The sequence below is a fragment of the Etheostoma spectabile genome, chromosome 5 (assembly GCF_008692095.1).
Source record: "Etheostoma spectabile isolate EspeVRDwgs_2016 chromosome 5, UIUC_Espe_1.0, whole genome shotgun sequence".
Taxonomy (NCBI): Eukaryota; Metazoa; Chordata; class Actinopteri; order Perciformes; family Percidae; genus Etheostoma; species Etheostoma spectabile.
Window position 1 is genome coordinate 18,650,293 of NC_045737.1, and position 14,618 is coordinate 18,664,910.

Genomic DNA, 14,618 nt, shown 5'->3' on the forward strand with positions numbered 1-14,618 from the left:
TTGCTGCACTCTTATTTTATATTCAGATATGGACCTCAAACCTCAGGAAAAATAATAATCAAGTGTGCAGTGGACAATCTAAAAGCTGCAACATGAACATGTTGGGAATAGCGAACAGGGCCTTAAATCCCAGCAGGAAACTCACTGAATGGAACTCTTTTCAGAAAGTTTCAGAGTAAGGAGCAGATGAAGATACAAACAAGGATAGAAGAGGTGCTGCTGACATTAGTTACTGTAAGCAGGCCCAGAGAGCTGAGGGGAGTAGCTGGTGGAGGAGAAGTAAGTCCTTAGAGAGAGGCCATCTACTGCCATCCTGAGGGGGGACAGCTACAAGATAGAAAAACAGAAGAGTAAAAAGCTTTGTGGAAAGTGGGTGAAATTATCTACTCATTATTTTTCTTTAACCATGACTTTCTCTCCTTTTAATTAATTAGTTAATTATATTACAAAAAATCTGCTGATGGTCTTAGATATGTATTCTACCTGTACAGCAGAGGGAGCTCCTCCAGCCTCCCTTTCCTCTGACTGCAGATTGTTTTTTAGACCAAATGTGCACATTTGGCTAATTTTTTTTTTTTTTAAACAAATGTTTGTATGAGGTACAATTCCAGCTCTGAAGAAAAATCAGAACTGTGATCTTGACTATTAGCATCCAGTATCTTTACTTTTCTTCGTTGAGTTATTGGTAAATTGACACCTCTGCCAAACATGATTACGGAAATTATCCCAGTTTACTGAAGTACACTTTTTAATTCTTCTAAAAATGGATGCGGGAATTCAGTTTGTCGAGGAAAATAATGCTTTTAACTGGAAGAATATAATATTCAAAAAAATCGTATTAAGTCACAACATATAACAGAAAGAGCATTAATATTCCAGATACAAAACGTTAGACATTTTCACGGCTGCTGAAGCTGCAGACTGTTGATGAACACCGTCTGCAGCTCGTTGATGTCGTCAGTGGTCTCTATAGGGATGCTGAGCCGGCCTGGTGAACTTGAAAGCCCAGCAGCTGAGTCATACACAGGTTCATAGCGAGACTTATTGAGGTCATAGAAGGAATCCCCACAGCCTCCCATTGCACCCTGAACACGCTCGTAGACGTCCAGGTAGTGGTGCTGTGACGGTGACAGGCGGCTGTAGTCCTGGGCTTGGTGTGACCCGTAATGAAGGTGGAGGTGGTGTTCGGGCCCGGGGCTGTGACAGGGACTGTGGGATGGGCTGTGAGGCATCCCGCATGTCTGCATGCAGCTATTTCGCCGCATGGCCCGGTTTAGGTCCAGTCGTGCGATCAGTGGCTTGCCAATGTTGATGCTTTTGGTCCAGTGGACAGATTCGTCATCCATGGCGGTGAAAGTGCCCTGGAGGCACACAGTGAAGACCAGCTCCTCCTGTTTCATTAGAGGAGAAATAGTAATATTATTCCTATTTGTGATTTTTATTAAAAATATCTCGATGACCACTATGAGGTTTGTCATAACATTTGATGCAGATATCCATTAATCCTTGGGATTTTGGTAATCCCCTGATTTTTCATTAACCACCAACAGGTCAAGCACGACTGCAGACTCTTACTCTTGTTAGTAACAAATTTCAGTTTTGTTTAAGTGAGTTTGTTGTCCTGTTTTTACCCTGAGTTTCTGCAGTGAGCTGACTCTGGTGTAAAGACAGTGCTGCGGCAGGTTGCTGGACAGAAGGTAGATGCCTGTCTCCTCTGGAGTCTCTCTGTTCATCTCTTTAGGATCCACATCAAGGTCCTGCAGTGAGGAACAAAAGCAGGAGACATTGTACAGTACGCATAAACACACAAACACATATGCACAAACACAAATAATTGTAGGTGCATTTACGGCACATACAATTTGTGGCTTTGCTTTGTTAATACAGTTGTCTGCTGTTCCCCTTAAAGTCTAAAGTGAAAAAAGTGAATTCTAATCAAATGCTGATTTAATTATCCAATTTCCCTAAAAAGGTTCCTGTTGGGAAATGGTTCCTGTCCCTTTCTTTATGACCAGAGTTCATGACAACATGCTGACCTGTGAGAAGTCGGTGACGTGAGCCTGGCAGAGGGACATGTCCTCGGGCTTCTTAATGATGTGAGTGTAAATGACGAGCACGTTGGAGAACTCTGCAGCGAAGCCCAACTTGATCTGAGCCCCGCAGTCAAAGTTGAGACACATACTCTCAGGAAGCTCTGGAATGACATTCAGAAAAAAAAAAAAAAAGTTATTTACATGGGATTGATATGAAAAAACTTGCAAACCGGCCCATGCCTAGACTTGAGACGGCGTACTTGAGTGCCAAGAAAGGCGTCTTTAAATAAAATGTATTATTATTGTTATTATTATTAGACTATCACAAGATGAAGGAAATAACAAAAATATGTCTGTTATTTCTTACTTCTCAGCATTTTCTTGTGATATGCTTGATACTTTCACCAACACGATGTCTCTAAAAAACCCTCAAATTAAATAACCTTAGAAGGAAAAAAATAAAGTTTAGTTGGAAGTGTTCATAATTGAGGCCATAACCTGTGATAAGAGGGTTATAAGTTGACATTACTTAATTAAATGGGTTCACAGGCCGAATCGATTGGAAACCACTGTTACAGGAAACAATCTACTGGCAGTGTGGTGGTCTACCGGGTCGGAATAATCACAACAAAACTACCAATTTTTTCTTGCTCGTTTTTTTGCTCCGTAAGCAAATTATTATTAGCTAATGAAAAAGGTGATTGTCATCAGGTGTTTCTCACTTTTCCAACCTTGTATTCAACTACAGCGTGATTGTCTCAAGAAGCCCCCATGTGTGCAGTTGTGAACAGTATAAGCAGTATCAACAGTCAACAGTCGACTGAGTGTGCAGTACTGAGCAGCAGTGAGCAAATAGGGGCTTTCCAGTACAGTGATAACAAGTGCAAAACAAATACTTTAAATTTAAGTTTGTGTTATACTGTAAACTCACCGTGAGTCTTTGCCCACTGGAGGCTGCGATAGTGAGCAAGATCAGCGCTGTCGCCGGGCTGGATAGGATCGGTCAGAGCTCTCCTCTCCGACAGACTACTGCGGATCTCCAAAGCCTGCTTTCCTTTTGTAGCGTCAAACTGACCCATGTCTGGACACGAAAAATGATAAATCAAATGAGACAATGTTAAAGACATATCCCTTTCGCATCCTAAACGTTGTTTGACAGTAACTGCATCTTACAGCAACCTCAAGTCATTTTCCTTCCCTTACCCTGCATTTAAAATGGAAAATTAGCCCACAAGCTGATACAATTTTGGCATTAACAATGCAGAGCAAGATATATTTAATTAACTGTATTAGTCTTCTTAAAATAAACAGAAACACATCCAACAACTGTAAAACAATCCCATTTCATAACCCCACTGAAAAATGATCATTTAATTTGTCATGGTCTCAATCACAAATTAATTTTAAGAACTCAAGATTACAGTAAAATGTTACTTTTGCATGTATGACAAATCCTTTTATTATTATTATTATCTATATCAATATTTCTCTCACCCTCAGCGACTCTGTCCAGCACCACGGTGATCTTCTCATCGTCTAGCAGCCGCTTCTTTAAAAACTTGACAAACACACCGTTGGTGAAGCCGCTGGAACTCAGCTCAAAAGCCTCGGCATCCTGGCACCTAAACAGCCAAAAACGAAGAAAACACATTTTATATATTTTTTGAAAACAAAAAGTGTATATATTTAATTTTGAAAGATAATTGATGGATTAAACGTACGTAGCGTATCCGAAGACAATGTTGGCTGTAACCCTTAGGACAATGTTTGGAGCGCTGTCATCATGAATATTCCTGGAAAATGTTCATTTTTTGAAAGATGTAAACCAAGGCAATAAATCTCAAAAAGCTCTATGCCGGAGAGAAAAGAACTCCTTAAAAGGTCCTGTTGTGGAATTACACCTATTTTATACAGTCTATGGATTACACACAAAAACTATGTACATGCTATTAAAACTAAGGTAAAGAGGTGTTCTGGTAACCTAATACTGCAGGCGGTACGATTGCGGCTGAGGACCTTTGTTGTCATACTCGTCTCTCTCCACCCATTTCTTTATTCCTAGTTATCTGTGTACTGTCATCTATCCAATAAAGGCCCAATTGTAAAACAGATCTTTAAAAAATGTGATTCAAAAGTTTAAACAAAAGAGAACAATGAATAAAAACACTGCAGAGAAGAAGAGGTTCAACTTAAACTAGGTATCAAAACTACAGCTCAAATGATTAGTCGATTAATTGTTTTAGATGAGGGACAGAAAATGAATTGGTTAGTTGTTTAATAAAAAAGGACAACCGTTAACCTGTTCTAACATATCAAATACATTAATAGTTGCTGTTTTTTCTTAGTCTTCCATGATAAGAAATGGAATATTTTAGGGTTCATTGTGTTTCTGGACCCTTGTTTGGACAAAACAAGCACTTTTGGCTGATCTTTTACTAGTATGTGACATTTTTACCCAACAATTAATCAGGTTTTAAGAGCATAGGGAAATTACTTTGATATAAATTATATAAATAAAGTACATATTAAAGAAGTACCCCATGCCTAATTATTCCTGCTGTACCAACTCTAATGCATTCTTATATTGAATTAAAAAGTCACATATTAAGGTGATTTTATTCAGTTTTTACCTTTGTGATAGTAATATTAAGTCTTATTTTGGGCGCAGAGAAGAACTGATTTATACAAGTAACAGTTTAAATACCAGTTAAATAAAAAAAATTTGAAGGAATGAGCCATTGACTTACCTCTTCCTGCACATGTCCAGCAGAAAAACATTGAGGCCTGTCTCCTTCTCCTGCATCAGTTTTAGGATGCTCTGCACACATAAACAGTTGGCTGACCGGTACGGGTTTGGTGCGTCTACAGGCACCATGAAACTGTTTCCGTAGTTCTCATATCCGTGACCAGCGTAATACAGCAGACCTAAAGAAGGAAGTGTGTATTTTTATTACCTCAAACAACAAACAATCCATGTTCTGGGAAGTGAGTATTTCTGGATCTACTATTTATAACCATCCACAGGTGTGTACTGTATTTCCCAACATACCATAGACTCCTTTGTGGAGCAGCAACAGAAACTCGTCAACAGCGTTTCTCATCTCTGACTCTGTGAGGTCCAGCAGTGAAACCACCTGGAAGTTTAGCTGTCGCAGGAGGTTGGTGAGGTCATACACGTCGACCATGGGAGCTTTGAGCTGCGGGTGGTTCTGGTAAGACAGATTGCCGATCAGCAGGGCCACTTTGTCAGTCGCTAGGAGGAAAACACAGGGAGAGGGAGAAATTAATTCTGTAAAACTATGGGAGAGAAAACAACTCATATGCATCAATAAACCATCTTTTAGAAATGACAAGTGAACCTTACAATTTAAAATAAGTGTCAAGATGGCAGTGTTTACTGCAATAGTGGTCAAGGCCAGTCTGGTGCAAAGTGTATAAAATCAACTGAATTTTCTTTATTCTGTTCTGTATTTTTTAATACAATGATCCCAGAGAACTGTACAGTTTTGAAGTTTTCTCCAGAACACATGCATCTGAAACAAGAACAATACAAACTGCAGAAAAAAAGGGCACTCAGCTACTCATTAGATTTTATGGTTGGCAACTTTTCACTACCTGGCTAATAAAGCCTGTTAAGAACAGGAGGTGGACAAAATGACAGAAACTACAGCCTGACTAAAAACAGTATTCTTGAAGCTGCAACTGATGTCTATATTTGATTTTTATTAAAAATAGGACTGGACACGCTCAACTCACGCAGATATTTTGAAAGCTTTGAAGGCTGGGAGCTGGATCCTAAAAGTGAATAATCATAAATAAAGCTACCAATTTGATAGAATTTATTGCCACACAACGAACGCTTCAGGCAGTTACTTTTACTCTATATCCTACTTTTTATGACATACTGTACATGCTGTACTTTGTGTTGCAGCAAGAACCAAATTCCCCCTTAAGAACTATAAAAATCTGTTACAGGACTGAACATTACACCAGTAATTCAGGTTGTGATGAAACAAATCGAAATTACAAAGAAATAGAGGCAGGAAGTAAGTGGAACCTGTTACCTAAGACAATGATATCAATAGCGGTTTGATGTCATGTTAAGTGTCTACTTGATTTTTTTCTTTTCTGGTGACAGTGTGTCAGAAAGTGTTTGATTATACTCTAGTAATATTTTTAGAGGTATAATTCTGTAGTATTTTTGGACTTTGTTGTTGTTGCTGGCTGTAAAGTGTTATTCTATCTGCCCATATAGCTGCTATCGTATGTTACAAGTTTCCCATATTTATTTGGATCTTTATGTGGAGAGAGGAACTGATGTCAGATAAGATTCCGACATAATGAACAACACAGTTTCAAAATCCTTTATTAATCCCACAATGGGGAAATTCCCACTGTTGCCTAGCAGCAAGGGATAGGGGGACAAGTACAAGACAGATAAAAAAAATGAAATAAATATAAGTAAAGAGAATAGTAAAAATACTATAGAGCAGGGGTCAGCAACTTAGGGGCATGTGCCACCATTGGCACGCGGTAGCTTAACCAATGGCACACTAGCACATGTGTGCAGTAGAGTTTTTTGGTAATGTTCCAATTTGCATGTCAAATGACCTTTCACAGCCACATTGGCAGGAGCACGGCCTGTTATTTATGGTAGTTTGATTGAGTCTTTCCCCATCCGCATGTTGCATAAACCCGTCATACTCTGCTTCTGATTGGCTAGTAATCTTTGCTTCCTTTATAGAATATAGTAAAAAGAACACTGCTTGAGCGGGCTCGGTAGATAATGGCAGGCTTCGTGCTGATACGGCACACAGATTAACAAGAACATTTTACAATGGCACTTCACAATGAAAAGGTTGCCAACCTCTGCTGTAGAGGAACTGTGCATCAGCTATATATAAAATAGAGCAGAGAATGTGCTGATCAGACTTTAACAATTCAACACTTGCATAAAGAAATGTGTTGAAAGACACTTACCATAAAGTTGTTCTGGAATACTATTTAGGAACAATTCACTGGAACCTAAAATTGGGTTTCAGAACAAAAGCATCATAGAGCAAGATCTGTGTGAGGAAAATGTGTTGAAATCAGTATAAATACTTAAAGGAAAATTCCGGTTGATTCCAACACGTAGCCCTGTTATTTGTAAATTTGGAGTGCTGTCAGTAGAGAGAAAAGCAAAAACAATCGGTGCTGTCTACACCGTGTTATCCTCCCACTAGAGTTAGCACCCAACAGGCTTAAACAGGGCAAGTTTTAAACGTGTTTTTAGCTTCTAAACATGTTCAAAATGTCATTGGAAGTGCAACACACAAGTGAAACACAGCTGACTTAGCACAACTTTCATGCATTTCTTTCATATCCACCGCAGTCAGATTCCTTGTGTTCACTCAAAGGAAAAGGAATCCCTTCACATTTTGAACGTGTTTAGAGGCTAAAAACAAGTTTAAAATTTGCCCTGTTTAAGCCTGTTGGGTGCTAACTCTAGCAAGAGGATAACGCAGTATAGGCAGCACCGATTGTTTTTTGTTTTTCTCTCTACTGACAGCACTCTAAATGAAAAAACAACAGAGCTACGTGTTTACCAGAATTCTCCTTGAATGAATATGATTACTCTTACCTCCTCCAATGCCGTAAACATCATCTAGGAATCAAAATTACAAATATATTACCATCATATAAGATTAGCATGTTTTAGTTGGTTGTGATAGACCAAGCAGTTAAGGAAGAGGGAAGTTCAAAAGTAAGGGTTTTTAATTCCAAAAAATAGTTACAACAAAATGAAGATCGTTTTGGGCCCTTTTTGAGGTCAAATAAACAAACAGTGACTAAAACTCTGAACATAAGAGACTCAAAAAAAAAAAATACAACTGACCGACTCCCAAAGAAACAAAGGGGACTTATATATATTGGCTGATCAGACCGATTTTGACACACAGAGGGAGACTAACAAAAACTACAAATAACAGCAAAATCTACCTAAAAACTTATTCCAAAAGAAATGTATTTTTACTTATCCTTAACTCAACAAAAACACACAATAAAATATAATTCTACACCCCAGGATATCTAAGGAGATAATAAAGCTACCCCCCCAGACATAACAAGCAGTGGTAGTGTCCAATTAGGCCACCTCCCCTATAAAGCTGCTCCTACTCCAAGCGCCCCCCTTTAAGCCAGCAGACTTCCTGGATCCCTCCCGAGTGTGGACTCCAACACTCGTAAGCGCTCTTAAGCTGGTTGTGTGGCCATGGCTGGGGCCATCACATTGGTGTTTTATTTTATTATTAGTCAAAGAGAAGGTAATCAATTTTGGGGTACAATGAGTTAAAATGCTAACATAATCAATATTTGTTCATATCTTAACATAATAATAAATCAATATAGCTGTTTGTGGCCTTTTTACCTTGGGCCCCAAAGTAGTTGCCTAACTTGCCTAATTGTAAAGTCTGCTCTTGATATTTTTTTTTTACTTTGAGCCAGATTTCATTTCCCCGGTGTTTCTGACCGTGAGTAGCCACGACTTGGGTATGTGAAGGAATAATGTCAGGGCAGGTGTAATGTTCAGGACCCAAGGAAGCGCAGTGTCGAGTGTGTAGTTGTTTGGATGAGCGGTTCTCGAGAAAGCTGCAAGATGCAATACCACAGGCCAAGCAAACATCCCGTTCCAAACATGCACATGAAAAGTGAACTGGTAATATTAAATTTAAAGATTAGGGCTGGTGTTATTCTGTGGTTTTCTTATTGTCAAAGATTCCCATGAATACATCAAAACTCACAGTATGTTTCTCACTTCTGTACATAAGTCCACTGGTGCCCACTGAACACAGTCATTTTCAGGTCACTAATTTTCATTTTTTTATTTTTTTAAAGGCTCAGTAATTTCCTAAAACAGTTGGGCACTGTAGTTTTTAGCAAACGTAACTCAAACACAAGCAATAAGTCTATTTGTTGGGGACTATTTTCAGCTGTGGATTAATAATTATTAAGTGTTCTAGTGAGCATTTACAGCAGAAGCAACATAAACTACAGCCTGACTTTTTATGGTTACTAATGTCAGTGTTTCAGACAACAATGGAGCATGATGACACAGAGGAATGAGCTATATTTGGATTTTAAAACACAGCCAATACTACAGGATCACATTAGTAGGATACATTTCTTGTTAGTTTTGGTCTTCTCATGGGAGACAAATATAGAATACTGCCATTCTTGAACATACAATTATTTGATTAGTTAAAACTAAATTCATGCACATGAAACCTAGAGATGAAACCCTGTGAACCTTGTGCTGGTTATTGTTTATGTGTTGAAAAATCCGAACCCATGACCCACATGCAGTTATGTGCCGTTGATTAACATTTGCATGCAGCTAAATGCCTGCTAGTTGCTACCCTACTGTCATTTAACATGCACCAGTGCTTTCAACTCTACCTTCAGAGCACTCCGTTGCCTCTGAAATCTGGACAGATATCCTCGGTGCTTTCAGTCAAGAGCAGAGCAAATATTCACTCAGACATTAAGACAATAAAGCTTGTTTTACTGGACTGTAATTCTAGTGTCGAACAACGTATTGAAGTGTGACATACCAATAACAACGTCCACTTCATTGGTCCACATTCTCTCTGTGCTGCTGCTGATCTCACAACGATACCTGCCGTGCTGATCCTGCATCGAGTGAGGAATCTGAAATACACAGACACCTTTTTATTAAGCCTTGTTCCCTAAAAAAGTAAGAAAGCAAGTAAGATGTTTGCGTCTTGTAACGTATGATAACTATAAACAGAGAAAATATCCTCCAAACAAAGATTTTTTTGGGGGGGGGGCATTTTACACCTTTATTTTTGACAGGCCAGCTGAAGACATGAAAGAGGAGAGAGAGGAGGAACAACACGCAGCAAAGGGCCGCAGGCTGAAGATGAACCCACGGTCATTGCGTCGAGGAGTAAACCTCTATATGCACGCCCGCTCTACCAACTGAGCTATTTGGGCGCCTGCAAAGTAGAATTTTTGAAACAGTAATATAGAGTCATACATCTTCTATAACAACCTCTCCTCACCATGAGTTTCCTCTTTGTGGCGTTGGGGACCGGAACTCCATTTCTGTGCCACTGGTATCGAGGGATCGGCCGTCCCACAGCTCCACACTCCAGCTGCAGGGTTTCTCCAACATTTAGCCGCTGGGGCTGGGGTTGGATCACCAACTTCAGCCGACCCTCTAAGGAATGATAACTCTGCCCTGGTGTTGGACAGAGAGGAAACGTCATTAGTATATTATCTACTATACTCTCATTTGAAATAGTACTAAAATTAGGAGTTAAATTCCCACAGGAGTCAAATGTCCTGTCCTTCAATCAATGCAGACACTTCCAAAATATATAGAACAACAAAAGTACTCAAATGAAAAGAGAAAAACATCAACAATGCATTTATAACCACAGTACACAGAGCACAGTACAATATCTTACCGCAAGACATGGTGACATTCAGGACGTCCACCTGAGCCCACTGGCTGAATTCAAAAGTATCTCCACAGTTGACCCTGCAGATGTAAAAGCCAGCATCCTTCAGATGGACTGGACTTATCACCAGGTCTGGGGAGAAGCTGTTTGGCACCTGAGGTTGTGAAAAATGTGAATTACATTTACTAATATGCAAAGTGTAACATTATTAGAGTACAGAAGAGAAACAACGGTCCGCGTCTGCAAACTAAAATCTCACCTCCTTACCACCCAATTCATATTCACTTTCTTTTGCTGACTCTATTAACTCTTAAAAAACATGTGTAACTTCTCTTTTGGAAATTTTGGATAGCCAGCTCTGAAGTAATCTGGTTTCAGATGTTGGTAGGAGAGGTGAACAGTGAGTAATTTGAAAATGTCCAGTTCAATTTCAGTGGCTCAACATATAAAATGTAGCACATTTGTAATGCGAGTATTGTGCTGTTTTCGCTAAGTTAAGAGCCTGTTTAGACACCTGCAGGAAACCATTTTGCAGCTAAGAGTTTATGCATTTTACATGTCCTTTAAATACAGGTAAACATCCTGGAAAGCTTAACAGACTCTATATTGATCTTTTCTGATATTTAGGTTATTTTAGTTCCTTTCTGATGTGGACAGTGGACAAGCTGAGTGTCCGAAAGGGAATTAAATATTTGCACAGGGTGTTGCAATGCCAAAACTACAGTATGCAATGTATGTCAACATTGTGGACCGATACCGTGTTTTTGATCTTTATATCAGCTTCTTTTAGTAGCCAGTTAAGTACAACAGAAAAATGGACCATAAAGTTAATTAAGCTGCACTATTATTGCTGCAACATGGAGTCATGAGTAGGCATTGTTTTGTGTTTGGGCATCTAAACCAGGAAAATGTAGTAGTGGTGAAGAAGACTTCAAGCCCAGACCTGTTAAGATGGCACTTTAACTGCAGTTTAAGTCCTGTGCCAAACAATACTTTTCAGGGATACTGATGTATTGTGATAAAAGCTCACCTCTTCCTTGGTCTTGAACCACTGGTACTGTACTGGAGATTTTCCCACAGCGTGGCAGCTCAGGCGAAGATTGTGGCCAGATATGAGAGCCACTGACTGGGGCTGAATGAGGATCTGAAGGGCTGTACATCGAGCAGATTTTCACTTTGAATTTACAATCTGTCACACTGATTATAGACAGGTTACATATCTGTAGCAAAGATGACATTTAATGTTTCATATCAAAATTACCCAAGTGGGTTAAAAGGTGTAAATGCAGTGTCACTGTATTAACCGCCCGACAATACTACAGTCCTTGAGTAAACAAACACGTTTCCTCTTTCAAAAACCCAAACTGATTGAACCCTGCTTGAATGATAAGCTTGTTTAGTGTTACACTGACTGTAATCTGGCTGGCTACGTACTGTATGTGTCAACACAAGTAAAGTGTGTCATATTTTACCTTTTAAACTAAAACATACAGCACAGAGAAAAATGACCTACCTGCTTTGGATACTTACTACTACAACATAACAACAAGCTTGGGGGCGGTTTTTTTTTACAGTACCTGATGGTTTCAGGCACTGCAGGGCTTCTGAGTTGCCGAGAATTTGGAGGTATTCAACCAGGTGACCTGTGGTGCAGCCTCGTTCTCCCATCAACCTCAGCAACATGCGACTCGGGCTTCCCTCTAGCTCCAACACCTTCAGAGAGCACATCTCCATGTCGTTTGAGCTGGATGCAAGAGGTTGACAGCACACCATTAACAGATATCCGAATCAACTTTATCGGCCAATTACGTCGACACATTCAGGGAATTCAACTCAGGTTGTCGGTAGCTCTCAACATATTTACCTAAACTTACAGGAGGATACAAATCTAGACAGCCAACTTCACAAAAGATGATCAAACATAAACATGTGGTTATTATACACAGGAAAGAGCTGGACAGCAATTATATAGTATCTAGGTAATAGTATGATAATGCCAAAGCTACATGGTGATGACTTTATGGATTTATTTGTTATTTCAGTGTTATTTTGTTTTAAATATTGTAATCACGACTGAAGATACAATTATGATCTAAATGTCAACAATAGGGTATTGGCTTCAGCACAAAACTTCAAAACACAGAACTGGGAATTGTTTTTAATTCTAAATCGATTGGCATATATCTAAAAACAAGAACATCAAAAAAAATGACTGAATTTAGGTTATCATTATTTTTCTGACGTTATTAAAAAGTATTGTTTACATCTGTGCACATCTTTTTTCGTTTAATTTTGTTCTTGTGTGTAAACTTTCTCTCTCCCAACTTGTCAATTATATATGTGATAATAAATCTATAATGCAAACAGTCTGTTGCTTGCTGTTGCTGAACAGCACAATCGAGAATTATGTAGGCCTACACTTAATTCTAAAATATACAGTGTATTCAAACAGAGTATGGCCTATTACTACTACCTAGCATACAAGAAAGCATTTCACAAGTCATAACATAAAATAGGCTACAGGATGTCAGACACGCTATTTTAGCATTGTGATTTTTACAGCTTACAGTCTGAATTCTCAATTTCATCCTACCTGACTTTAATACGCTTGTCATTGCCGACTATCTCTCCAAGTTTTCGCCATCCTCTATTGCTGGATTTTTCCAACACCTCACAGAGCTTCTTCACAACAGGCTCCTTCAACAAGTGGATCTTGGTGGACCGGTCCAAAGAATCCGACATGACGGCCAGCAACAAAAGTTTATCAAAAGGCTGGAGGCACTGCTGTTACACCCGGTTACACCGGACAGCACTTAACTTCAAGACAAAAATTCGACTTCCTGGAAGAAATGTTAAAAGTCAGCAGACACACCTACTTCTGCTGATGCACTGTCTTGGGTTTTTCCCCAGCGTAGTCTCCCCACCGCCGCCGGTGCGCGAGTATCTTTTTCCCAGGAGGGCGAAGACATGTCCCGCCCTACTCTATCTCTGATTGGCTCACCCTGACATTCTAACCTAACCCTACCAAACCAGCCGTGAGTGCCAGCCGCCAGAGGGAGAGTACGTGATGTCCCCATGCCTTTGCCATCCTAGGAAACACGTGAATTGAGAGAACGGTGCGGGCTGCCTGTGCCAAAGATTAAGTATGTGTCAAGATAAGGCACCGTAGATAAACGTTGTTGTTTTTTGGGGGAAATACTAAATGAGAATTATAATTTGCAGGTTGGCTAAAAATGCTCCCCAACAGAACATACACGCACATGTTGAGGATTTAGGGTTCAAGATCAATTTGACCTCTTTTCAGTAATTAGCTAAACATGATGAACATGATCACCTCAACTATGGGGAAAAAGCTAAACGTTGCTAAATAATAGCTAGCTCGAGATGGCTGGCAGAATTGCCGCCATACAGATTTGCAAACTGTGCGCATGGATAGGCGTGTTTCTTTATTTCTCAGCTGAGACCGGGCTTCCGTAGAAGAATCTGCATACGTGTGTGAGCACATTTGTTTACAGTGTATTCAATCAAACAAGTAGCCTAGAAGAGAGACATCTTGGTCCGGGTGCGATATCTGGCGTCACTCAGGTGGGCAAGTTGTGACGACAACAAACCCCTCCCCTTCATCATGACTCAGGCATAGGACACCTCTCTTCCTCACATCCTATCATACCTGAGGTGTCAGACTCGCCGGTTGTCAGGTGTTGAGACCGCCAATGGTACTGTCATGGCTGAAGAAGGCTACTTTCTCCTCTGTTGTTGTGTCAACATCAGTTAAATGTAGCGAAGGTCGACACCTGAACAGGTGAGTAAACTTTAGAGCTGTAATAATATGTATTTCTGACCCATACTTTAATTTTGTTAAACAGTCCTTGCAGTTGTTGGCATAAATGCGTTTCAAAATAGTTATGTTTGAAGTAATGAAGTTTTCGTTTGAGTTTTATTAGTGTAGTGTAATATAGTATTTTGTCCACTATAACTAAAAACTAATGGAAAAAGGAAACGAGTCAGCATCAAAGGAGATTATCACAGGCATCAGTTGCATTTCTGCTGATTTATTAATAACGATGTTGTTATAAGATGTCATAATGCCGGTGGTAGGCTTGTATACTCGCACAAGCTA

The 14,618-nt window shown here is 39.6% G+C and overlaps 2 protein-coding genes across 4 annotated transcripts in view; one reads left to right on the top strand and one right to left on the bottom strand.

The window, feature by feature from the left end:
• Positions 1 to 363: 363 nt before the first annotated feature.
• On the bottom strand, positions 364 to 13,417 carry malt1 (MALT paracaspase 1). 2 transcript variants are annotated; one of them, XM_032515500.1, is made up of 17 exons: positions 13,092 to 13,417; positions 12,076 to 12,242; positions 11,529 to 11,650; positions 10,505 to 10,652; positions 10,097 to 10,275; positions 9,626 to 9,722; positions 9,471 to 9,518; positions 7,657 to 7,680; positions 7,014 to 7,058; positions 5,083 to 5,286; positions 4,781 to 4,958; positions 3,755 to 3,826; positions 3,528 to 3,655; positions 2,965 to 3,114; positions 2,037 to 2,194; positions 1,632 to 1,757; positions 364 to 1,391 (listed from the first exon to the last, which is right to left on the bottom strand). In XM_032515500.1, exons 1-17 carry the CDS (start codon positions 13,238 to 13,240, stop codon positions 900 to 902), a joined length of 2,487 nt encoding a protein of 828 aa, XP_032371391.1. In that variant the 5' UTR covers positions 13,241 to 13,417; the 3' UTR covers positions 364 to 899. The 2 variants fall into 2 exon arrangements, with proteins under 2 accessions (XP_032371391.1, XP_032371392.1); XM_032515501.1 differs by lacking the exon at positions 9,471 to 9,518 and having other exon boundaries at positions 13,092 to 13,416.
• A 592-nt stretch (positions 13,418 to 14,009) lies between these two features.
• Positions 14,010 to 14,618, top strand: part of prlrb (prolactin receptor b) — an 8,705-nt gene continuing 8,096 nt past the window's right edge. The window contains exon 1 of one of the 2 annotated variants that reach the window (XM_032515519.1): positions 14,010 to 14,300. The gene's annotated coding sequence lies outside the window, so the exon portion shown is untranslated. The remainder of the gene's footprint in view (positions 14,301 to 14,618) is intronic. The other variant, XM_032515520.1, reaches the window with a different exon arrangement.